This window comes from Saccopteryx bilineata, chromosome 2 (genome assembly GCF_036850765.1).
Source record: "Saccopteryx bilineata isolate mSacBil1 chromosome 2, mSacBil1_pri_phased_curated, whole genome shotgun sequence".
NCBI lineage: Eukaryota > Metazoa > Chordata > Mammalia > Chiroptera > Emballonuridae > Saccopteryx > Saccopteryx bilineata.
Window position 1 is genome coordinate 390,174,382 of NC_089491.1, and position 24,662 is coordinate 390,199,043.

A 24,662-nucleotide genomic window follows, 5' to 3' on the forward strand; every position below is an offset into this window, starting at 1 on the left:
TACGTCGGGCGCCTTCCCTTTCGCTTCCTGCTTCTCGGAAGGAACAGCGATCGTGTCTGGAGTGGGGGTGGCCGCTTGTGCGTGGCGGTGTGTTTTTATTCCCCAGGGTTTTTCTTAGCGCCCGCTGTGTGCCGGGCACCAAGGGAAGAGCAGTGAGCAGAGAGATTCACGGGGCCCCCACGCTCATGGAGGACATGGGTCTCGTTCGGGAGACCGACCCAGACAGGTGAACACACACACACACACAGACACACACACACACGCACACACATGCACGCACACGCACACACATGCACGCACGCACACATGCACGCACACACACACGCACACACACATGCACGCACACGCACACGTACACACACGTACACACACATGCACGCACACGCACACGTACACACACGTACACACACATGCACGCACACACACACACATGCATGCACACGCACACGTACACACACACGTACACACATGTACGCACACGCGTGCGCACACACACACACACAGACACGAGACAAGGTCAGGCAGCTGAGGGTCTTAGGAAGAATGAGCCCAGGGAGATATTGGAAGGGCGTTTTGGAGAGAGTGGGACCTTGTCATCAGAGAGGGTGACACAAAGAAGGCTTTTTTTTGAGAAGACGCTTGATCTGAGACATGAATGACGAGCAGGAGCCAGCCATGCAGAGCTCTGACACAGAGTGTCCTCAGGCCTGGGGGCGGCGGTGCCGGGCCCTCGGGCGGGCGGCAGTGGGGTGGAGGTATTCAGGGCACAGGATGAAGGCCAGCGTGGCCGAGGTAGAAGGAAGCAGGGGAGGGTAGGAGGAGCAGGGACCAGGGTGGTAGGGTGGACGGGTGATGTGTCCTGTCCATCGTGAGGGGACAGTTTTGCATTCTGGGGATCAGTTCATCATTTCCTGGAGCTGATGGTGTAGAGAGCTCCGGCCTGGAGCCGTTCCCTGAACACCTGACACCACTATGAGAGACATGAAGTTCTGACAAGACTACTCTTCTGCCCCGGTGTCCTGGAAGCCACCAGGACGTCCCTGTGGCAGCAGGGCCATGCCGAAGGCTTGGACGGTGGTGGGCCTGTGTCCCGGTTGTGCCGGTGCCTGTTGACTTTTCACGAGGGTTTGTGCGTGCTTGTGCCGTCTGCAAGGTGAAAGGATGCAGGGTCACGAGTATCAGTCCCCTCCCCCACTCTGTGCACTCGGAGGAGAGGCCCCGTGCAGACAGGGTCAGAGGCAGACCACTGAGACCGGGAGCAGAGCCCTCCTGGACCCCCAGCCCGGCCGGGGCACCTTGGTCTTGGACTGAGAGCCTGCAGAGCTGTGAGAAACGAATGTCCGTTGTGTCAGCGCCCCAGCCTGTGGTCTGTTGTTACGGTGACCTGAGCAGACTCAGCCACCTGCCCTGTCGGGAAGCCATCTTGTAGGTAGAACAGGAGAGTTTGGGTCATGAATAAATCTCTACCTCCCTTCTTCAAATGTCATGGACTTTAGGTTCATGGCAGGTCAGTTATAATCATCCCCGCCTGTTTTAATTATCCTGAGACAAAAAGAAACAAGAACAGTTTATGTGGCCGAGAGATGTAGGACAAAGTCAGGGTCAGGAACTGAGAGTCAGAAACGGGAGCACCAAGATCAAGGTCACCTACTTTCTAGACCTCTGACCTTGTTTCATGTCACTTCCACTCCCAGAATAGCGTGCCCGCCTGTCGACAGGAAGCAACCCGTGGGCGGGTTTGCCTGGGGAGGTCATTCTGAGAGCAGGTGAGACTGTGCTACCACAGTGCTTCTCACGTGCTTTAGAAAGGGGGCTGCCACTGTAACAGGGTAGGCCTTCGGCATTGGGACCAACAGAACATATCAGGCGGTACCCACCTCCAAACCAGAAGTGGGTTTGATCAGCAGAGAAACAGGGGTTTCTCTAGTTAACGTTTCCCAAACGTCGGTCCACTTCAGTGACTGCCAGTCATCTGTGCTTACGCGTCTTTTAAAAGCTGATGCACTTTTCCAAAATGAATCTATTTAACAAAGAAATGGTATGGCATTTTTGTCAGCAGAGGAGCAGTGCCCTTCGCTGCCAACACCAGGGAAACAGACGTGAACAGGCCGGGGGCAAAGCCAGTGTGGTTACATCATTGGATCCCGTTGTCCCTGTAAGGCTGCGACCCAGAAGCCCTGCCCCCTCCTGTGATCACGGAAGGGGAGGGTTGGAACGGTGCTCCGGTTACTCTGACCCTGACTGACCTGAGGGTCTCTCCTGACCGCACTGGGTGCGTGGGCAGTACTGATTTGGTGTTACTTACCGTGACCTCCTTGTGCCACATAGAATGGCCTCCGTCCCGCCTGTCCTGTCACTCAGTATGAGACAGTGGTTGAGTCCCAGACTTTGGGGGGCACTTGAGGGGACCGAAGAGATGCTGACTGTCCCACGGTTAGGAGGCTAGGGGACACCGTGCTCCTGGGCTTGTAGAGTAATTTCCTTCCATGAGGACCTGAGGTCTTGTCTTTGCTCTCTGATAAGGAAAACCCAAACCCCAGCCCAGGGCGCCCGGTCAGAGGGCTAGCGTCTAGCATCAAAGCTCATTGCAACCGTCAGCATTACAGATTTCTGTCCTGTCCTCTCCCGAGCAGGAGAGTTACCCCTGGGTGACAGCCGTGGTCATCCCGTGCCGTCGTATGCGTTCCACGGTGACAGCAAGTGCTGTATAGACCCTGGCACCTCAGAGAAGGGGCGTTCGGGCGTCTGCTCCAGGACTTAAGAACTTTTTCATATTTTCAGCTCCTCCTCTCTTGTGTATTACAATTTGGTAAGGAAATCTTTACCTCCTCTCTTCAGATGTGTCTGTTTATGAATTTCAGTTTGGACCTATAGTTTTGTTGGGGTTTTGTTTGTTTGTTTGTTTCAGACCCCCCCCCCCCATCCTTTTAGATGATTCTCAGAGAAGCCGGATTCGTCTCCTTCATCGCGGGGTGGTCTCCCACAGCCCACGTGCGCAGTCGTGAGGCTGGGGTTGCGGGCTGCCCGGCGGGGAGGGTGTCCCCCTCGAGCCTCTGCGTTGATCGCCACGCCGGACGGTCCAGCCCTCGGCCTCAGTGATGGGGCCCCCACCTGGGTAGGTTAAGGGTCTCAAAGTGATAGCTGCTCTCTTGGCAAAGTTGCCCTCTTTCTCCCCGCTTTAACCTCAGACGAGCCACGTCCGGCCTGAGCGAAGGCGCCTTGTAGGACCCTGCTAACAGCCGCAGGAGCAGCCAGCTCGCCTGACGTCCTGCCCTGTCACCGGACCCTCCCCTCTCGGGAAGCGTGGGGACTGCGTCCTGAGATACGACAGTGGGAGTGAGGCTACGTGCAACGCTATCGGACAGCAGGGCTCGCCCGCCCCGCCCCTGGAATGGTGGGGTTCTCCCCGCCTCACCCCACACCCCTTCCCCACGTAGGCAGACTGTAGGTTGTGGATTCTGTTCCTTGTGACATTGTCCTTCCGACTACCAAAGCTTTCCGTGGTTCTGTCCTGTCCTGCATGAATCACACCATCCAGCCTGAACGGTGTGTTCCAGGTAGAGACACAGCCTGCCTTCTAAGATAGGAAGGACCTTTCCTGTGTGTCATCCGTACATCTTGATCTGCCGCCCTGCAGTGGGATCTTTGAACGCGGCCACGACTCTGGTGATGTTGCCAAATCCAACACATTTTGCCAATGTGCAGTGAGGTCTAAATTGTGTACATTTGTCACTGTACACAATTGTGGGAGATCTGGCTTCTCTTCTTCAGAAGCCAGTTATATAAATCTTAATATCCTCTGGTCGTACGGAAGCTTAAAAGAGAAACGGGAGATTGTAGAGGAGAAGGTTGGAGGTAAACTCAGGGAAGCTCTGGGCCAGTGAAGATGCGAGCTGAGCGGAGCTGAGCTGAGTGTAAAGGAGGCACAGACGTCTCTTGTGCTCTGGGTCTGGCTGGGCACTGGGTCATGAAGGAGCTCTGGTTCTCCCCCAGATCTGCCTCACCTCTGGGGGGCGTGTGTCTCAAGGTGACCCCTCCAGGGCCAGGACACTGTGCCTCTGCTGAGCGGCTGCCTCTCGGTCCTGCTGCTGTGGACTGGATCGTGTCCCTTCCCTCCAAGAGTCCGATGTTGAACCCTCGCTGCCCATGTGACTATATTTGGAGAGAGGGCCTTTCGCAAATCATTAAGGTCCAGTCAGGTCATGAGAACATGGTGCTTGTCCACTAGGGTTCGTGACCTTGTAAGATAAGGAAGAGAGAGAGACCGAGGTGTCTCTCTCTCCTCCCTCTCCCTCTCGCCCCCCATGCACTCAGAAGAGAGGCCCCGTGCAGACAGGGTCAGAAGGCAGACCACTGAGGCCGGGAGCAGAGCCCTCCTGGACCCCCAGCCCGGCCGGGGCACCTTGGTCTTGGACTGAGAGCCTGCAGAGCTGTGAGAAACGAATGTCCGTTGTGTCAGCGCCCCAGCCTGTGGTCTGTTGTTACGGCGACCCGAGCGGACTCAGCCACCTGCCCTGTCGGGAAGCCATCTTGTAGGTAGAACAGGAGAGTTTGGGGAAGCGTTCGTGGAAGCCGGCGGCACAGAGGAAGTGGCTGACTCGCGGTGGAGTCTGGGGCCGTGGCCGTTGTGAGGGCCGCTGGACAGGCGGTGGAGTCTCGTTGCTGCCGGGAGCCGTTCCTGCGCCCCTCCCCCGTGTGACTCTCCACAGACTGGCATCTTCTAATTAGGCCCCTCGCCCTCACGGTCACTGGATGCCCCCTGGGCTCAGGTCGCCCCAGGTTGATCCCTTTTCTTTGTTCCAATTCCAGACGTGCGGAGGAGGGGCTGCCCTCGTCCGGGTCCTGGGGATGGGGCACTGCCTTGGCCTGCCAGCTGGCCGGGCTGGTGGAGGACGGGCACGCTTGGCTCGGTTCGGGCACCCTCACCCAGGCCACGGGCTGAGGGCCGGGCCAACGGGCAGCGCCCCTTGGCCAGCACACTGGACAGCAGTGAGGCAGGGCCTTGGAAAGCGGAGGCTGCGGGTGACAGAGGAAAGAAGTCTGGGCACAGGCGGCACGAAACATCCCCCTGAAGAAGCTTCTGGACTTCCTGTTGCCCTGAGCTTGCCTTGCACTTGCCTTCTTCCCCCTGCCCCTGTTCCCTGGAATTGTCCACCCTTAGTTCTGGCCGCGAGGTCTCCTCTGGCCTGCATTAGAGCGTGTGTTCTGTCTTCCTGTCCTGCTCATCACGGGGTGACAGAGTCCTTCCGAGGGAACGAGGCTGTACACCGCCACTGGAGAGGGAGGGGCTGAACTTTCTCCTCCTCAGATTTTAAAGCTCAGACTCTTCTCGGACAAGGATCTCTGCGTCTCCTCTTGGTCCCGAATCCCTGTTTATTTCTCATAACAGTGGAGAACAATTCTTGGGTGCAGAGCAGCTGACTGCAAAGACCACCAGGCCTTGAGATTCAGATTATTGTCACTTTCGCTGGCAGATGACTGCCTACACAAATCCTTCTAGCTTCCCTCGATATTTCGTTGTTCTGTTGTCCGTTTGAGGGCTTCTGACAATATCTTATAATGTGATAATATCGAAATTGATTGCTTGATAGTGCAAATAAAATTCCCCATGAAAGGAGGGGAGAGGAGTATGATTTGAGGCTACCAGGATATTGACTGAAGGACAGAATGTGGGGGTAAAAGTCGGGAATAAGGAAGAAAAGAAAGAGACAAGTTGGGGAAAATGCCTTTGTTTTAATACATATATACTAAATATATTTGGCTTTTAAAAAATCTAATCCTGGCGTCAGCCTGGTGTGCGGGGGACCCGGGTTCGATTCCCGGCCAGGGCACATAGGAGAAGCACCCATTTGCTTCTCCACCCCCCACTCCCCCCTCCTTCCTCTCTGTCTCTCTCTTCCCCTCCCTCAGCCAAGGCTCCATTGGAGCAAAGATGGCCCGGGCGCTGGGGATGGCTCCTTGGCCTCTGCCCCAGGCGCTAGAGTGGCTCTGGTCGCAACAGAGCAATGCCCCGGAGGGGCAGAGCATCGCCCCCTGGTGGGCAGAGCGTCGCCCCTGGTGGGTGTGCTGGGTGGATCCTGGTCGGGCGCATGCGGGAGTCTGTCTGACTGTCTCTCCCCATTTCCAGCTTCAGGAAAAAAAAAATCTAATCCTGGCCCTGGCTGGCTTGCTTAGTGGATAGAGCGTCAGTCCGGCGTGTGGATGTACTTGGTTCGATTTCCGGTCAGGGCACACAAGATAAGTGACCATCTGCTTCCCTCCGCCTTCTCTCCCTCCTCCCTTCCCACAGCCAGTGGCTCAATTGGTTTGAGCAACGGTCAGGGTGCTGAGGATAGCTCAGTTGGTCTGAGCACAGGAGCCTCAGGTGCTAAAAATAGCTCCATTGATTTGAGCATCAGCCCTAGATGGGGTTGCTGAGTGGATCCCAGTTGGGGTGCATGTAGGAGTCTCACTATCTCCTCTCCTCTCACTTTAAAAACAAAAACAAAAAACAAAAAACTAATTTTCTAAAGCCATAAAAATTAAATTAGTGTTTGTGGTCACTTTACTCATTTTTTTACACTTACATAGAGGTTAGTTGTTACTTTCTTCAGGTAGCATGAGTCTAGTGGTAGGTGCAGCTTGGCCCTACGATCTATTGTGGAGCTACAGTTATTATCTAAGATTTAAATTACAGCCACGGCATCTCATAATTTATCTAATACACACCCAAAAGAGTCACAACACTTGAATACTTTATTTAAAACAGTTAAACCTGGGAGATTGTAATAAATATAACATTTTTTAGGGCAAATCAGTATAAGAAAGAACTGCCTAGAAACTTTTACAAATCTTTATCTGTTAGCTTAGATTTTTGAACATCTCAGAGGGGAATATTTCTTTTCTAATTTGCCCTGAATTCTTATCTTGCATCCAGAAGCTTTCCTGGGATACTGTGTCTGTCTTTAGAATTCTAGGCCCGCTTGATGTCCCAAAGCTTCTTTAAGTCATATTCCCCTGAGTGCATTTCTTCAGTGATAAATAACCCTTTATTTTAAGTGCTAATAGCAAGAATAACCCTAGTCTCCCTTTCCTGTATCATGGAATCAGCATTCTCCTGTTTGCCCTGCACATAACGAAGAGAAAAGAAAATTGTACAGAGAAAACACCTGTCGATTAGATTGTTGACTCTTGAAGTAAGAGTAATGTAGCATTTTCTTCTTCTTCTTCTTCTTCTTCTTCTTCTTCTTCTTCTTCTTCTTCTTCTTCCTCCTCCTCCTCCTCCTCCTCCTCCTCCTCCTCCTCCTCTTCCTCCTCTCCTCCTCCTCCTCCCATGGAGTCCAATGAGCTATATAGTCTGTACACTATTGGCCAACATGATGTTTAAAAGAACCCATTTAATTGTTACATTAAATAGGTAACATTAATCTATTTAAATGTGGCCACATTTCACCAGGAGAGTTTACATGACAATTGCAAGCTTCTCTTGGCCATAGAAACATATGGCAAACCATTCCCCACCCTTCTGCCTGGGTCTCCTCAGCCCCATGGAGAGCGGTCACTTTCTAGACAGGGCTAACACCCCCTGCCCCTTGCCTGGGTCCCTTCCCTGTGTCCCTCCTGACTTCCTGAGGCTGTACCCAGGCATCTGCTGCTCTTGTCATCTGGTTACACTATTGTTCCTCTTAGAGCTGAGAGAGTTATATATCTCATGTCCCTGCCTCAAGAAGAAAATAAAGGATTAAGTGGGCTAGGTTTTAAGATAATGACCCATTTTTCTTACTTGCTGACCCCTGTAAGCCATTGAGTTTATAGACTCAGTGGAAGAGGCGCCTACTGCTCTTTCCCACTGTAGCCGCTCCTGTCCAGTGTAAATTGCAGCCTTCCTTTGGGAACTGCTTTTGGTAATTCTTTAATAATGACACAGCGGCCCTGGCCGGTTGGCTCAGTGGTAGAACGTCGGCTCGGCGTGTGGAAGTCCCGGGTTCGATTCCCGGCCAGGGCACACAGGAGAAGCGCCCATCTGTTTCTCCACCCCTCCCCCTCTCCTTCCTCTCTGTCTCTCTCTTCCTCTCCTGCAGCCAAGGCTCCATTGGAGCAAAGATGGCCCGGGCGCTGAGGACAGCTCCATGGCCTTTGCCTCAGGTGCTAGAATGGCTCCTATTGCAATGGAGCAGCGCCCCAGATGGGCAGAGTATCGCCCCCTGGTGGGCATGCCGGTGGATCCCGGTGGGGTGCTTGTGGGAGTTTGTCTGACTGCCTCCCAGCTTCTAACTTTGGGGGAAAAAATGACATAGCAATCAGAAATCTTTGTAGTTCCTCTAAGAAAGCTTCTGGAGTAGTTTCCTCAGATGGCCAGTATTCTCTGCACATGATACAGGCTTAAAATATAAACAAGGTATCTGAATGTTTGTAGGATTTTTTTTTTTGTGTGCTCACCAGTGTTACAGAACAGAAACAGTGTATCCACCTAACCCTAGCAGAGCCGAATACCGAGCCCTGAGAATCGCAGGGGATAAAGACCGGCTGTTTCATCGGGAAAGGTGCCACCCAGAAGAATGGGGGGGGATCCAGTGCTCAAAAGTCTGAACTGCTCAGTGGTGCAGATTACAGATTACATAGGGCAATATTACAAAACACTGGGGACAAGGGGTTCAGGGTTGTGCTGGGAGTCAATTGATTGGATCTGGGGTGGGGGTGGGGGATGATTTCTAGAGCTAAGATTTAAGGCTAAATTTAATCAACATTGCAAAGACCCTCAGTTTCACCAGGGGAGATCTGGGCCTTCAGATCTGTGTCTAATCTCGCCCATGTGTCCTCTCTCAGCATTGGTGATTGGCTTCAGCCAAGTGGTAAATGTTCCCAAACGCACGTGCACACAGGAGAGGCAAGGGACTGGCTTCAGCGAACACAGTGGTGATGTCACTTGGCCTCCGTGTTCAGAAGACAGGAGGGAGAATGAGGCACTCCTGGCCTGTCTGAAGGGGCGCTGACCTCAGCGTGGTGTTCCCTGGGCGGTCTTGGTCACCACCTGGGTCTTCAGCCTCCCCCTCCCCCAGGGTCCCCAGGGCCGTCTTGTCTCACACTCTCCTCTCTTTCTCCTGTTTTCCCTCAGGTGGCAGCAGACTTCCAAGTCTTCGGCTCTGTCCAGCACCCTACAGCCCGCGGGGGCCAAGGCCGACGCCCTCAGGGAGGAAATGGAGGAGGCTGCCAACAGAGTGGAGATTTGCAGGGTACCCCCCTTTGCTCCTCTCTACCGGGACAGATGGGGAGCACTGAGGGAGCCTGTCCTTTTTGTTCACTGGAGCTCTGTTAAAACCCTAATCGTGAGTCTGTGCTTGAGCTCGTGACCCCAAGCTTGCCTGCCAGTCTCTCCAAAGAAACCCGGAGAAGTCCTGGGCGTTGGGGCTTTGGATGGTGACACAGAGACGGGGCAGTGGTGGGTGGCCATTGGTGTTCCTGCACGGTAGGCAAAGAGGAAGGGACCCTGTTGTCTGCTTGGAGCGGCTGGAAGTAGTGATTCCCAACAATTAGTTCCTCGGCTGCACATGCCAGTTGAGGATTTAGACAATACACAAGCCCTGACCCACTGTGGGTGTTAAATTATCCCGTGTGCCTCTTAGCGTCCCCGAGTCACGTGAACAAGGCTTTGCCTGCCGGAGACGCTCCCCGAGGAAGCTGGAATGCTAGCCAAGGAGTGAGGCACGGAGGAGAGAGCTTCCCCCTGGTAGAGAGGAGCGCCTCCTTCTAAGAAGCATCCCTCGTGCTCAGGGCTGTTAGAGGCCCCTCATTACGGTGGTCAGCTGTGTCCCGTCTACTTCCCCACAGACGTTTCATACGACTTACAGTTAGCAACACCATTCGCGCATTCCCATTAGCAATACCACGCTGTGTACACGGACATCTGCCTATATGCACATCTGTCAGTTGGGGTTTAAGTCCCCGGAACGAAAAGCTCATGTGCTGGGAGCCTGTTGGCTCAGTCGCAGTTGAGAAGAGAACAGCTGCCTGGCAGGCGGACATCTCTGTCCTCTGTGGCTCTGTCTGGTCTCATCCGCTGGTCCACCCGCTTGTCCTGTAAGCTCACCCCGGGCAGGTGACTCTGACCTTATATATAGGTGACATTCAGCTCCAGGTGGAATTTCTCCCTGGCACTAGAAACGTTGAGATCTACTTAAAGAATTCGTTATCTCTCATCCTGCGCTGTGCACCCAAGTGCAGTGAGACCAGTGCTTCGGATGCAGGCTTCGTTGTGAGTGGAGCTGAGCTGTCTGTCTGGCCGCCTGTGGAGACGGCCAGCATCTGGCTGGTGCTGTTCGTGAAGGACAGCCCTTCTCTCAGGCTGACCCCACACTGACTCAGTGTGTTCTCTGCCCACGGGCCACGGAGTGACGTTCTTCCGTTAAGAGGCTTGTTTCTTACAGAACCGCTCCGTCAGTTAGACACGGAGGGCGGTGTTAAAGAGCGGACCTGAGTGGGACTCCCCAGGCCCACCAGAATAAACGTGGGACGGCTTCGTTCGTTCGTGTGTAGCTTCTTACATTTGCTGTCTCCACCAAAAACTGAACTCCTCCTCATGACTTACCAAAGTATCCATGTTCACTGTAATCAGTGGGAGGGGGGGAGGGAAACTATATCAAGAAAACACCCAATAATTCTCCCCGTTCCTGCCCAGTAGCTAACCCTTCTGTTTGCAAAGAAGAGTGCCTGATTTTATCCTTTCTCACCAATAGTATTAAGATTTGTTGCGAACAATGTACATAACTGTCGTGTGCCAAGTGGCCGCGGACTGATGCAGGTGAGGAAGCTAGTGTTGGAACCATGGAGCACCCCACCCCTTTCTTTTTTCTTTTCTTTTTTTGTATTTTTCTGAAGAGGCAGACAGACTCCCACATGCGCCCAACCAGGATCCACCCGGCACGCCCACCAGGGGGCGATGCTCTGCCCACCAGGGGTGTTGCTCTGTTGCAACCAGAGCCATTCTAGCGCCTGAGGCAGAGGCCACAGAGCCATCCTCAGCGCCCGGGTCAACTTTGCTCCAATGAAGCCTTGGCTGCGGGAGGGGAAGAGAGAGACAGAGAGGAAGGAGAGGGGGAGGGGTGGAGAAGCAGATGGGCGCTTCTCCTGTGTGTCCTGGCTGGAAATCGAACCCAGGACTTCTGCACACCAGGCCAACGCTCTACCACTGAGCCAACCGGCCTGGGCCCCACCCCTTTCTTCCTAATGTTTGTGTGATTATATAGCACACCTAGTGTTTCCCCTGGTGCTCGTGTTCTGTGGGTGTGTAAACAACAGTTATGTTGTTTCTGTTGAACTTCCCCTTGCTCCTATCAAGTAACAACACACCCCAGACATCTCTCCAGGTTGGCAGCTTTAGCTCTAGTCTCTTTAGTCAGGTGCATATTATTCCATGGCTGAGTGATATGCTGTGATTTATTTAGGTACTTGCCTAGTGATGGATATTCAGCTAGTGCCTTTTTTTTTTTTGGTGTGTGTGTATGTGTGTATGTTGCCATCAAAACGATGCAATCGACATCTTTCTGTGTGCATTGGTAATTTTTTCCCCTTTAGGATAGATTCCCAAAAGTGATACTTTGAGGTCAAAGGTTCTGTGCACATCTTACATTTCTGATAGGTACTGAGAAGTTGCGGTTCACATCCCCGCTGGTACCATACAGAATTACACGTCTCCCCTGTCTCTCCCCATAACGGCAGTGGTTCCTCTTTCTCATTTTTGCCCGTCAGGTGAGGGAACAAAGCTCTTTCTCTGTGGTTGAACTGTTCATTTCTCTGACTATTAGTAGTGACGAGTACGTCTTCATGGGTTCACTGGACATTCTCCACGCATGTAGAGGCATTTCCAGTTTGGGAAGCTGCCTGTTTGTGTTGGCAATTGGATCAATATTTCTATTGCTGGCCCTGGCTGGTTGGCTCAGTGGTAGAGCGTCGGCCTGGCGTACGGAAGTTCTGGGTTCGATTCCCGGCCAGGACACACAGGAGAGGCGCCCATCTGCTTCTCCACCCCTCCCCCTCTCCTTCCTCTCTGTTTCTCTCTTCCCCTCCTGCAGCCAAGGCTCCATTGGAGCAAAGATGGCCCGGGCGCTGGGGATGGCTCCTTGGCCTCTGCCCCAGGCATTAGAGTGGCTCTGGTCATGACAGAGCGACGCCCCGGATGGGCAGAGCATCGCCCCCTGGTGGGCGTGCTGGGTGGATCCTGGTCGGGCGCATGCGGGAGTCTGTCTGACTGCCTCCCCGTTTCCAGCTTCAGAAAAATACAAAATATATATATATTTTTATTGCTTCTTTAAGACCTATTTGTTGGAGTTTTCTGTGTGTTCGGAATATTAAACTTCCTTCTGTTGGTTGGGCTGCGGATACTTCTTCCCGTCTCCCGTTTCTCTCGTGGCTGTGCTCCTACTTCTATCTGCCGCTATAGACTTAATCGCACACGTGCGGTTTCCTCTTCGTAGGAGAAGGTCTGGGGTGGTCCGCCCGGCTTCTCCACTGCGTTCTTCTAACTTGTTCTTCTTTCATTTTCCTGTAATGCTTTTTATTATCTTATACACCTCTTTTGTGCATTTTAATATACCTGAAACTTACTCGTATATATGGTATGAGGTAGAGTTTGGTTAGATTCCCCCCCCCCCCCCAGAGGAATAGCCAATCCTTAAATAAAGCCATTTCCCCCTGAAATGAAATCCTGTCATCTGACTCCTCAGATGTATTTCTGGGCTCAGTGTTCCGTTCATCCGTGTGTCCATTCCTGGGGTAATATAGTTTCTATTTAATGACTTTGTAGTGACTGTGATATTCAGTAAGATAACCCCTACTCCAGTGGTGGGATTCATCCGGTTCACACCGGTTTGGCAAAACCGATAGCCTGATTCTTTGTTGAGCTCGGCCAGCTGGTTGTTGAAATGGCACTTGCCATCAGGGTTCTCTCTAAGGGGGGCGCCGGGCAGCCCCCCAGTGTGGGAATCACACATTGACACCCCTCACTCTTTCTGAACGTTCATCTGCGCAACAGCGTGTTCTAAGCGCCTGTCATGTGCATTCCGCCCGTAGGTGAAAAAAATTGCAAGCGAGGATGCCAGTCAAGAAGCAATATGAAAATATTTTAAGTAACAGTTTTATTGGGTTTTGTCAGGTATCATTTAATATTTTTTATTAACATTTTGAAACTTACACCATAATCTAGTTTTGTGTACCTCTTTTATTCTTATTTAAGTATTAAATGCATGACATAAGAAACTACCTTTCGGGCCTGACCTGTGGTGGCACAGTGGATAAAGCGTCAACCTGGAAATGCTGAGGTCGCCAGTTCGAAATCCTGGGCTTGCCTGGTCAAGGCACATATGGGAGTTGATGCTTCCAGCTCCTCCCCACCTTCTCTCTCCTCTATCTCTCCCTCTCTGTCTCTCTCTCTCCCTTTCTCTCTCCTCTCTAAAATGAATTTTAAAAAAATTTAAAAAAAATTTTTAAAAAAAGAACCTTTCAATATATCTTTTTCTTTTTTAATACTTAAAACGGTCCTTAGGGCAGAGAGCCGGCTGTTGAAGCATTAGCATCCCACCCCTGGCGACATGGTTAGGGACAGAGTCCACGTCCTGCTCAGAACCTGTGGCAGTTTCTGTGGAACTGAAGATTGTTCTTCCCTGAGGAGAACACGTTTCTGATTGGGACACGGCACTAGGTCCGTGTCCCCGCAGGACTGTCAACGCGATGGGGTTTGTGCGTGACGGCAGGAAAGGTCCTGACTCCTCTCCCGGCCCACCCACCCGTCTTACCCAGCTCCCTCCGGGCCGTGTGTGGCGCTGTCTGTCTCCCACGCCCGTCATCACCCCGTCAGTGTTGGGCACGAAGGCGACTGCAGAGCGGTGGGAGAAGCAGAGGGAAGAGAGGCGAGGACAAGAGCAGTTAGTGCTGGGAGCTGGCCCCGCAGTGGGGGCAGGAGCGGTGGAGGCGGGGAGGGGTGTGCACACGTCTCCCCCACGCCAGCCTTCCTCACCGTGGCCCGCACGCTCAGAGTACCCGGGAGAAGCCCTCGGGCACGGGTGTTCTTTTCACGCTGGCTTGCTCCCTCGAGCCCCCGTGGGGAAACACGGAATAGTCTGGGCAGAGCTTGTAATGAGTCAAGTTTTATTACAAACGAGATTGGACCGTGCACGGGTGCGGCTCGCTCTTCTCTGACATGGAGACCCGGGCGGTATCTCCTCTCTGTTGTTTTACATGGTTGTGCATTTTATCCTCTCTCCCCACAGGACCAGCTGTCAGCCGACATGTACAGTTTCGTGGCCAAAGAAATCGACTATGCAAACTACTTTCAAACGGTAAGGGTCCCTGCGGGCGAGACTGCTCCACGGCCGTGTGTAGGAGTCGGGGTGCGGGCGGCAGGCGTGTGGGCTGGGCACAGAGCGCCCTGTGGTCGAGCACGTCACAGAAAGGAGAGGGGGCTGACCCGTTCTCCCTGTGCGTGAATCCTGCCTTCTGTTTCTCCTCGTATGGATTACCCCTCCCCCCAAAAACCGTAGAGAAAGCTTAACCTCATCCACGAGGGTTATTGCAGTTCTGATCTAGGGCAGAGACTTTCAGTCAGGGGTGATCGACTGTCACCTCTGGGGGGAAGAGCTGTCAGCGTTGAGTGGGTAGAGGTCGGGGGTGCTACCAAACATCCTACAGTGCGCGGAGCAGCCCCCACAACGAAGAATTTTCCAGACCAAAGTATGGCTAAGGTTGAGAAACCCTGGTGTGTCGTAAAGAAGCAACTAGGAAGAAGAAAATGCCCCCCCCCCCCCCGCCCTGCCCCGGGCATATGTTGTTTTTAATCTAGATTTTGGCCACAATGATGACAGGTAGGCAAACGACGGTTGATGTGACCTGTTTACCTTCTTCTCAGCAAAGAAGGCAGAGTCGAGAAAGGGGATCTGAGGCGAGAAAGTACAAGTTAAAAATAGGGAGGCGACAGGACAGCAGGAGAAGGAAAGGGAGGAGTTCTGGAAAGTTGACTGTGCTCTGAGAAGTACGTCGGCTCCTGGGGGGTCAGAGCGAGCTCCGGGGCGTCCCTGCTGCCCTGAGAAAGAGCTGCTGTGCATTCCTCCCAACATAGTGTATTTTCAAGTAGTAGTATATCTTCAAGTGTGTTCCACTGGTTGTATTTGCGAGAGTAATCTTCCATCTTGGAGCTGTTCATGCTAATGACATTATTGACATCTCAAGCGTTATTAGGCTGCCTAGTTGTCCTCGGCACACTGTTTGTTTCAATATGCTGGATTTTTTTCCAAAAAAATTTATTATTGTTTTACTTGGAGCTAATAGGATCTCCCCTCCATTACCGAACACTTAAACAATGATTCCTTCCTCTTCCCTCATACGTGTCCGACTTTGGAAGGAGGGGGAGGTTTGGAAAACAAGTGAAGTTACAATGGTTCACAGGGTTCACTTGCTCTTATCAACATTCCAGCAGCCTCTTTGATGGTGGGATGGTCAAAAGAGAATATCCTGGTGGACTTTGTTTTTTGGGCTGTTATTATTATAACCAAAGCCATTTTACTGCCCAAGGCACTGGACGAGGATTGTGGGTCTAGCTACAAGGTTTTCTAATCAGTTATATCTTAAACCCACTTTGCAGAAAACACGACGTGTTTGCGTATATGTGTGTGTATGTGTGTCCACACAGGCTGACTGACGATGTTTAGCTCTTATAGGCAGATGGGTTTCCAAATGTGTTTTTTATTTATGTTTTCCTGTGGGTTCACCTCCCTTGCTGCCTCTTGCTTTGGGGGGCTGTCAGTCAGGTAGGATAGCAGCCAGGCCAGGCTTTCGGAGTCAGGCTCCAGCCCTAGGTGGTCCCCCTAATCCTTCATGGTTCTCCTCCCTCCCAAACTCCCACCTGTGGCGACTTGGTTGCCACAGAGACTGAGAAGGAAGCATGCCGGTGATTTCAGGCGGACCGAGGAGGGAGCAGGGGTCTCTACCTCGCCCTCCAGTGAGGCTGCACCCTCGTGCCCAGCACCCCGCGTGGCACAGCAGCCTTCGGCGAAGGGTCACGCTCACTCTTGTGTCTCCCCAGCTGATAGAGGTGCAAGCCGAGTACCACAGGAAGTCCCTGACGCTCCTGCAGGCTGTGTTGCCTCAGATCAAAGCACAGCAGGGTGAGTGCGGCTCTCTCCTGTGATTGGGGAGGGTTGGGCGCCTGCCTGTCCTCCCCGATGCCACCGATGTCCTGTCCTTCCATCCTCCGCTGTCCCCAGCGGAGTCACGGTTAGGGGAGCTGCTAGAACTTTGCGAGCTGGTGCCCTGGTCCAGTTGCATGAGGCAGCGCACACTCAAACACACTGTCTCCACAGGGAGATGGGTGGGGGTGTGGTGGGGGGTGAGGAGCCCAGCAGCTCTGGACACAGCTGCTTGGCCGTCTAGCCTGCCCAGGGCTCTCTGGCATCCCCAGGACCCTAGGAGTAGTCTCAGCTGGGTTCCACGCCGCCTGTAGTCCTGTGGGGTAATCTGACAGGAGGAAATACACACACAGACACACACGGCACCAGTGACCACCGCTCACTTCTTCCGCGACCCCTCTCTTACCCGCCCCCCAGAGGCCTGGGTGGAGAAGCCGTCCTTCGGGAAGCCCCTGGAGGAGCACCTCGCCATCAGCGGCCGGGAGGTCGCCTTCCCCATCGAGGCCTGCGTGACCATGCTGCTGGAGTGCGGGCTGCAGGAGGAGGTGGGTGTGGGCGCGGCCATGCTGCTGGAGTGCGGGCTGCAGGAGGAGGTGGGTGTGGGCGCAGCCATGCTGCTGGAGTGCGGGCTGCAGGAGGAGGAGGTGGGTGTGGGCGCGGCCATGCTGCTGGAGTGCGGGCTGCAGGAGGAGGTGGGTGTGGGCGCAGCCATGCTGCTGGAGTGCGGGCTTCAGGAGGAGGTGGGTGTGGGCGCGGCCATGCCGCTGGAGTGCGGGCTGCAGGAGGAGGAGGTGGGTGTGGGCGCGGCCATGCTGCTGGAGTGCGGGCTGCAGGAGGAGGTGGGTGTGGGCGCGGCCATGCTGCTGGAGTGCGGGCTGCAGGAGGAGGTGGGTGTGGGCGCGGCCATGCTGCTGGAGTGCGGGCTGCAGGAGGAGGTGGGTGTGGGCGCGGCCATGCTGCTGGAGTGCGGGCTGCAGGAGGAGGAGGTGGGTGTGGGCGCGGCCATGCTGCTGGAGTGCGGGCTGCAGGAGGAGGTGGGTGTGGGCGCAGCCATGCCGCTGGAGTGCGGGCTGCAGGAGGAGGAGGTGGGTGTGGGCGCGGCCATGCCGCTGGAGTGCGGGCTGCAGGAGGAGGAGGTGGGTGTGGGCGCGGCCATGCCGCTGGAGTGCGGGCTGCAGGAGGAGGAGGTGGGTGTGGGCGCGGCCATGCCGCTGGAGTGCGGGCTGCAGGAGGAGGAGGTGGGTGTGGGCGCGGCCATGCCGCTGGAGTGCGGGCTGCAGGAGGAGGAGGTGGGTATGGGCGCGGCCATGCCGCTGGAGTGCGGGCTGCAGGAGGAGGTGGGTGTGGGCGCGGCCATGCCGCTGGAGTGCGGGCTGCAGGAGGAGGAGGTGGGTGTGGGCGCGGCCATGCCGCTGGAGTGCGGGCTGCAGGAGGAGGAGGTGGGTGTGGGCGCGGCCATGCCGCTGGAGTGCGGGCTGCAGGAGGAGGAGGTGGGTGTGGGCGCGGCCATGCCGCTGGAGTGCGGGCTGCAGGAGGAGGAGGTGGGTGTGGGCGCGGCCATGCCGCTGGAGTGCGGGCTGCAGGAGGAGGAGGTGGGTGTGGGCGCGGCCATGCCGCTGGAGTGCGGGCTGCAGGAGGAGGAGGTGGGTGTGGGCGCGGCCATGCCGCTGGAGTGCGGGCTGCAGGAGGAGGTGGTGGGTGTGGGCGCGGCCATGCCGCTGGAGTGCGGGCTGCAGGAGGAGGAGGTGGGTGTGGGCGCGGCCATGCCGCTGGAGTGCGGGCTGCAGGAGGAGGAGGTGGGTATGGGCGCGGCCATGCCGCTGGAGTGCGGGCTGCAGGAGGAGGTGGGTGTGGGCGCGGCCATGCCGCTGGAGTGCGGGCTGCAGGAGGAGGTGGGTGTGGGCGCGGCCATGCCACTGGAGTGCGGGCTGCAGGAGGAGGAGGTGGGTGTGGGCGCGGCCATGCCGCTGGAGTGCGGGCTGCAGGAGGAGGAGGTGGGTGTGGGCGCGGCCATGCCGCTGGAGTGCGGGCTGCAGGAGGAGGAGGTGGGTATGGGCGCGGCCATGCCGCTGGAGTGCGGGCTGCAGGAGGAGGTGGGTGTGGGCGCGGCCATGCCGCTGGAGTGCGGGCTGCAGGAGGAGGAGGTGGGTGTGGGCGCGGCCATGCTGCTGGAGTGCGGGCTGCAGGAGGAGGAGGTGGGTGTGGGCGCGGCCATGCCGCTGGAGTGCGGGCTGCAGGAGGAGGAGGTGGGTGTGGGCGCGGCCATGCTGCTGGAGTGCGGGCTGCAGGAGGAGGAGGTGGGTGTGGGCGCGGCCATGCCGCTGGAGTGCGGGCTGCAGGAGGAGGTGGGTGTGGGCGCGGCCATGCTGCTGAAGTGCGGGCTGCAGGAGGAGGAGGTGGGTGTGGGCGCGGCCATGCCGCTGGAGTGCGGGCTGCAGGAGGAGGAGGTGGGTATGGGCGCGGCCATGCTGCTGGAGTGCGGGCTGCAGGAGGAGGTGGGTGTGGGCGCGGCCATGCCGCTGGAGTGCGGGCTGCAGGAGGAGGAGGTGGGTGTGGGCGCGGCCATGCCGCTGGAGTGCGGGCTGCAGGAGGAGGAGGTGGGTGTGGGCGCGGCCATGCCGCTGGAGTGCGGGCTGCAGGAGGAGGAGGTGGGTATGGGCGCGGCCATGCCGCTGGAGTGCGGGCTGCAGGAGGAGGTGGGTGTGGGCGCGGCCATGCCGCTGGAGTGCGGGCTGCAGGAGGAGGAGGTGGGTGTGGGCGCGGCCATGCCGCTGGAGTGCGGGCTGCAGGAGGAGGAGGTGGGTGTGGGCGCGGCCATGCCGCTGGAGTGCGGGCTGCAGGAGGAGGAGGTGGGTGTGGGCGCGGCCATGCCGCTGGAGTGCGGGCTGCAGGAGGAGGAGGTGGGTGTGGGCGCGGCCATGCCGCTGGAGTGCGGGCTGCAGGAGGAGGAGGTGGGTGTGGGCGCGGCCATGCCGCTGGAGTGCGGGCTGCAGGAGGAGGAGGTGGGTGTGGGCGCGGCCATGCCGCTGGAGTGCGGGCTGCAGGAGGAGGAGGTGGGTGTGGGCGCGGCCATGCCGCTGGAGTGCGGGCTGCAGGAGGAGGAGGTGGGTGTGGGCGCGGCCATGCCGCTGGAGTGCGGGCTGCAGGAGGAGGAGGTGGGTATGGGCGCGGCCATGCCGCTGGAGTGCGGGCTGCAGGAGGAGGTGGGTGTGGGCGCGGCCATGCCGCTGGAGTGCGGGCTGCAGGAGGAGGTGGGTGTGGGCGCGGCCATGCCACTGGAGTGCGGGCTGCAGGAGGAGGAGGTGGGTGTGGGCGCGGCCATGCCGCTGGAGTGCGGGCTGCAGGAGGAGGAGGTGGGTGTGGGCGCGGCCATGCCGCTGGAGTGCGGGCTGCAGGAGGAGGAGGTGGGTGTGGGCGCGGCCATGCCGCTGGAGTGCGGGCTGCAGGAGGAGGTGGGTGTGGGCGTTGTCATGCCGCTGGAGTGCGGGCTGCAGGAGGAGGAGGTGGGTGTGGGCGTGGTCATGCTGCTGGAGTGCGGGCTGCAGGAGGAGGTGGGTGTGGGCGCGGCCATGCCGCTGGAGTGCGGGCTGCAGGAGGAGGAGGTGGGTGTGGGCGCGGCCATGCTGCTGGAGTGCGGGCTGCAGGAGGAGGAGGTGGGTGTGGGCGCGGCCATGCCGCTGGAGTGCGGGCTGCAGGAGGAGGTGGGTGTGGGCGCGGCCATGCTGCTGAAGTGCGGGCTGCAGGAGGAGGAGGTGGGTGTGGGCGCGGCCATGCCGCTGGAGTGCGGGCTGCAGGAGGAGGAGGTGGGTATGGGCGCGGCCATGCTGCTGGAGTGCGGGCTGCAGGAGGAGGTGGGTGTGGGCGCGGCCATGCCGCTGGAGTGCGGGCTGCAGGAGGAGGTGGGTGTGGGCGTGGCCATGCTGCTGGAGTGCGGGCTGCAGGAGCAGGTGGGTGTGGGCGTGGCCCTGCTGCTGGAGTGCGGGCTGCAGGAGCAGGTGGGTGTGGGCGTGGCCATGCTGCTGGAGTGCGGGCTGCAGGAGGAGGTGGGTGTGGGCGTGGCCATGCTGCTGGAGTGCGGGCTGCAGGAGGAGGTGCGTGTGGGCGCGGCCATGCTGCTGGAGTGCGGGCTGCAGGAGGAGGTGGGTGTGGGCGTGGTCATGCTGCTGGAGTGCGGGCTGCAGGAGGAGGTGGGTGTGGGCGTGGCCCTGCTGCTGGAGTGCGGGCTGCAGGAGGAGGAGGTGGGTGTGGGCGTGGCCTTGCTGCTGGAGTGTGGGCTGCAGGAGGAGGTGGGTGTGGGCGTGGCCATGCTGCTGGAGTGCGGGCTGCAGGAGCAGGTGGGTGTGGGCGTGGCCCTGCTGCTGGAGTGCGGGCTGCAGGAGGAGGTGGGTGTGGGCGTGGCCATGCTGCTGGAGTGCGGGCTGCAGGAGGAGGTGGGTGTGGGCGTGGCCATGCTGCTGGAGTGCGGGCTGCAGGAGGAGGTGCGTGTGGGCGCGGCCATGCTGCTGGAGTGCGGGCTGCAGGAGGAGGTGGGTGTGGGCGTGGTCATGCTGCTGGAGTGCGGGCTGCAGGAGGAGGTGGGTGTGGGCGCGGCCATGCTGCTGGAGTGCGGGCTGCAGGAGGAGGTGGGTGTGGGCGCGGCCATGCTGCTGGAGTGCGGGCTGCAGGAGGAGGAGGTGCGTGTGGGCGTGGCCATGCTGCTGGAGTGCGGGCTGCAGGAGGAGGTGGGTATGGGCGCGGCCATGCTGCTGGAGTGCGGGCTGCAGGAGGAGGAGGTGCGTGTGGCCGTGGCCATGCTGCTGGAGTGCGGGCTGCAGGAGGAGGTGGGTGTGGGCGTGGCCATGCTGCTGGAGTGCGGGCTGCAGGAGGAGGTGGGTGTGGGCGTGGCCAGAGCTCGTCCCTGGCTGTCCCCTCCTCTGTGACACACGGCGACACAGCGCCTGCTCTCCTGTGACGGCCCCCACGCGGCCCCCACACCTCCAGTCACGGCACGATGGGGCACGTCCCGCTCTCCTGCAGATCATGGATGGGTCCTGCTCTCTCCCGTCTTCACTTTACGGGGAGACGGATGCAGCTGGCCATGAGGAAGTTGTAGCTACACTCCAGCCATTCTTTCTTCATGTTTGCTGTGATGTGGGCTTCCTTCTTCCTCTTCCTGTCCTGCTGCTTCCCCCCCCCCTGCTCCTATCTGTCTTTGGCTTCTTCTTCGTAAGTTCCCCGATTTTATACGTAGGCCTTTTAGAAGATATGCACCCCTGTGTTCATTGCAGAATCATATACAATAGCCAGGATCTGGAAGCGGCCCAAGTGCCCATCGGTAGATGAGGGGATAAAAAAGCTTTAGCACATTTAGACAACGGAATACTACTCAGCCATAAAAAAGAAGGAAATCTTACCTTTGCCACAGCATGGATGGACCTGGAGAGCGTTGTGCTGAGTGATGTAAGCCAGTCAGAGAAAGACAAGTACAATTGATTGCACTCATATGTGGAAACTAACAAACAAAATAAACTAACAGACAAACTAGAAGCAGACTCATAGCTAGCAGGCTGACTGCTGTCGGGGTGCACAGATGAAGAGTCTGGGTGAGAAAAGTACAAGGATTTAGCAGGAAAACACACACACACACACACAAACAAAGACCTCATAGACACAGACAGTAATATGGAGGCTACTGGGGGGCAGGGGTGAGCGGAGGAAGAAGAGGGTACAGGGGGCAGTGACTGAGGAGACCTGTCCTGGGCAGAGAGCACGCAGTGCAGGGCGCAGAGGATGTACTAAGAACTGCACCCCTGCATCTCCTACCATTTTATTAACCAGTGTCGCCCCAACCCGTGCAGTAAGAATTAAAAAGATGAGAAATTTAAAAAGAGACCTTTCAACCTTTCTTGATCCTCTTTTAGAGAGATCCTGAGAATATGGTTGATAGAGACCACTGGAAAAGATGTCTTAAGAGCAGCCCCACGTTTGAAAGTGCCACAGGCATGGGCGACGTTGCTCGTACCCCTGCGTGAATCTCTCGGGAGGTGGAACGTATCTCGGGTTTCCTCCGCAGGCTGTCTTGAAATCTTCCCTCCCTCTTTCTTTGATCTGATGAGCCCATTGACGTGACGTAGGATGGTGCACGGTGACTGCGGAGCAGAGGGTAAAGGAGGAGGTGGGGACTTGCGAACTTGGTGAGGGAGATGTGCCCAGCGTCTGTCAAATACACCTGCTCAGTCTGAAGCAGCCTTTAGTTCAGCACTAGGTCACGTGGGGCACACGGGGAGAGGAGCCAGCGGACGTTCACGTAGGTGTTGGCTGCTTCCTGGACGTCGGGCATTTTCCGGGGTGTGAACCATCACAAGGTAAAAGACTTGACAAGTACCTGGGGGACACTTTCCTCCGGGGAGAGGAGCTGGGATTTTTCCTTTCCCCATCATGTTTTTTAGTTATAAAGAAACCAAAACACTTAGACAAAGGATCATCAGCCCCATCGAGCAAATGGGCAGTCCTGTCTTGTCTTCACCTCCCTCCCCTGACCCCACTTCTGCTCTGGGTATTTTTAAAGCTATCTTTGACATTATAGTATTTCATCTCTAAGACTTCGGTAAGTGTCTCTAGAAGATAAGGAATGTTTTTGGCCCTGGCCAATTGGCTCAGTGGATAGAGCGTCTGCCCGGCATGCCGGCGTCCTGGTTTCGATCCCTGGCCAGGGCACACATGAGAAGCAACCATCTGCTTCTCTCCAACTCCCTTTCCTTTCTCTCTCTCTCTTCTCCTCCCGCAGCCAGTGGTTCAATTGGTCTGAGCATTGACCTCAGGTGCTAAAAATAGCTCAGTTGATCTGGGCATCGGCCCCAGATGGGGATTGCCATATGGATCCCGGTCAGGGTGCATGTGTGACTCTGTCTTTCAATCTCACCTCCTCTCATTTAAAAAAAAAAAAGAAGATAAGGAATGTTTTTAAATATAACACTATTACAAAAATTAAAAATACTCTACCAAATAGCTTTACATTTGTCCTAAGTGTCAACTCGTTTTTGAAGCTCAGGCAGCAGGTGATCGGGCATCTCCCGTCTTGTCCCCCGACCCTTTCTGGGCTTTCCTCTTGTCACACCTTCACTCTCTCCCTGACACTCTGCCTGCTTTGCATCAGCCTCTTTCCTTTGGTGACAAGTAGACCGAGGTTGCGCCTAGCCTAGGAACAGCCTTTACCCCACGACAGCCCCAGGCTGCTCCCTAAGCTCTCTGGTTTGGTTTCTGAAGGTAACTTGTAACCATTTCTGACTCTCGCACTCTGACCTCCGCTCACTCCCCTTTTCCCTGCAGTGACACCTCTGCTCCCCCCGCGGGGCTGAGCCTGCCCTCGGCAGTCCCTGGGGGGCCCCAGATTGTCCCATCCCATGCCGTAGTCCCCCCACCCTGACCTCCGCTCACTCCCCTTTTCCCTGCAGTGACACCTCTGCTCCCCCCACGGGGCTGAGCCTGCCCTCGGCAGTCCCTGGGGGGCCCCAGATTGTCCCATCCCATGCCGGAGTCCCCCCACCCTGACCTCTGCTCACTCCCCTTTTCCCTGCAGTGACACCTCTGCTCCCCCCGCGGGGCTGAGCCTGCCCTCGGCAGTCCCTGGGGGGCCCAGATTGTCCCGTCCCATGCCGTAGTCCCCCCACCCTGACCTCTGCTCACTCCCCTTTTCCCTGCAGTGACACCTCTGCTCCCCCTGCGGGGCTGAGCCTGCCCTCGGCAGTCCCTGGGGGGCCCAGATTGTCCCGTCCCATGCCGGAGTCCCCCCACCCTGACCACAGTGCTGCCTGCGAAGTTGCTGCTGGAGCCACCCTGAGACCAGCGCCGGCCTCGACTCCCTGGCGGCCCCTTGCCCGGTCAGGGACGTTGCAGTGGCTGTACAGCACCACCCTGCCCTGCCCTCTGCTCTCTCTGGTCTTCCCCGCAGTGTGTCAGTCATCCTGTCCCAGGGCTTTGCTCAGCCTCTGCCTCGTGAGGACTCGGGGTCCTCACCCCTCCTCTGGGCTCCACTCCCACACTGGCTGCCAATTCCACATTTCCAGGCAGATTTTTCTCTTAACACACCGCTCCCTCCAAAACTGCACTCACCGACGGGGTTAACAATCACATACTCCTGGCTTTTACGCGTCTCTCTATGAATCAGTCTTCTCGGCTACACAGCCAGAAATCTGAGGCTTGTGTTGACGACTCCACGTCCTCGTGTTGGCACTGTCTGTCACCAGAGGCTGTCACTCTTCTTCCGCAGCTGTGGTGTGTGTGTTCGTGAGGATCCGACCCTCACTAACCCAAATGTGTTGTGGGAGCCTCCTCACGTATATGCCAAAGAGCTTAGGACATCTTGTTTGTCTGGTGCACCCTATACTGAGAAGGGAGTTAGCCTGACCAGGCGGTGGCACAGTGGATAGAGTGTCAGACTGGGACATGGAGAACTTAGGCTCGAAACCTCAAGGTCGCTGGCTTGAGCACGGGCTCACCAGCTTGAGCACAGGGTCTATGGCTAGAGCGTAG

General features: G+C 56.8%; 1 protein-coding gene across 5 annotated transcripts in view; it reads left to right on the forward strand.

The window, feature by feature from the left end:
- The window catches only part of ARHGAP44 (Rho GTPase activating protein 44), a 135,983-nt gene that overhangs the window by 77,539 nt on the left and 33,782 nt on the right, over window positions 1-24,662 (forward strand). For all 5 annotated transcript variants that reach the window (XM_066264259.1, XM_066264260.1, XM_066264263.1 and 2 more), the window contains exons 7-10: window positions 9,095-9,212; window positions 14,241-14,309; window positions 16,049-16,130; window positions 16,569-16,696. In XM_066264259.1, the coding sequence (XP_066120356.1) occupies window positions 9,095-9,212; window positions 14,241-14,309; window positions 16,049-16,130; window positions 16,569-16,696 (397 nt within the window). The remainder of the gene's footprint in view (window positions 1-9,094; window positions 9,213-14,240; window positions 14,310-16,048; window positions 16,131-16,568; window positions 16,697-24,662) is intronic.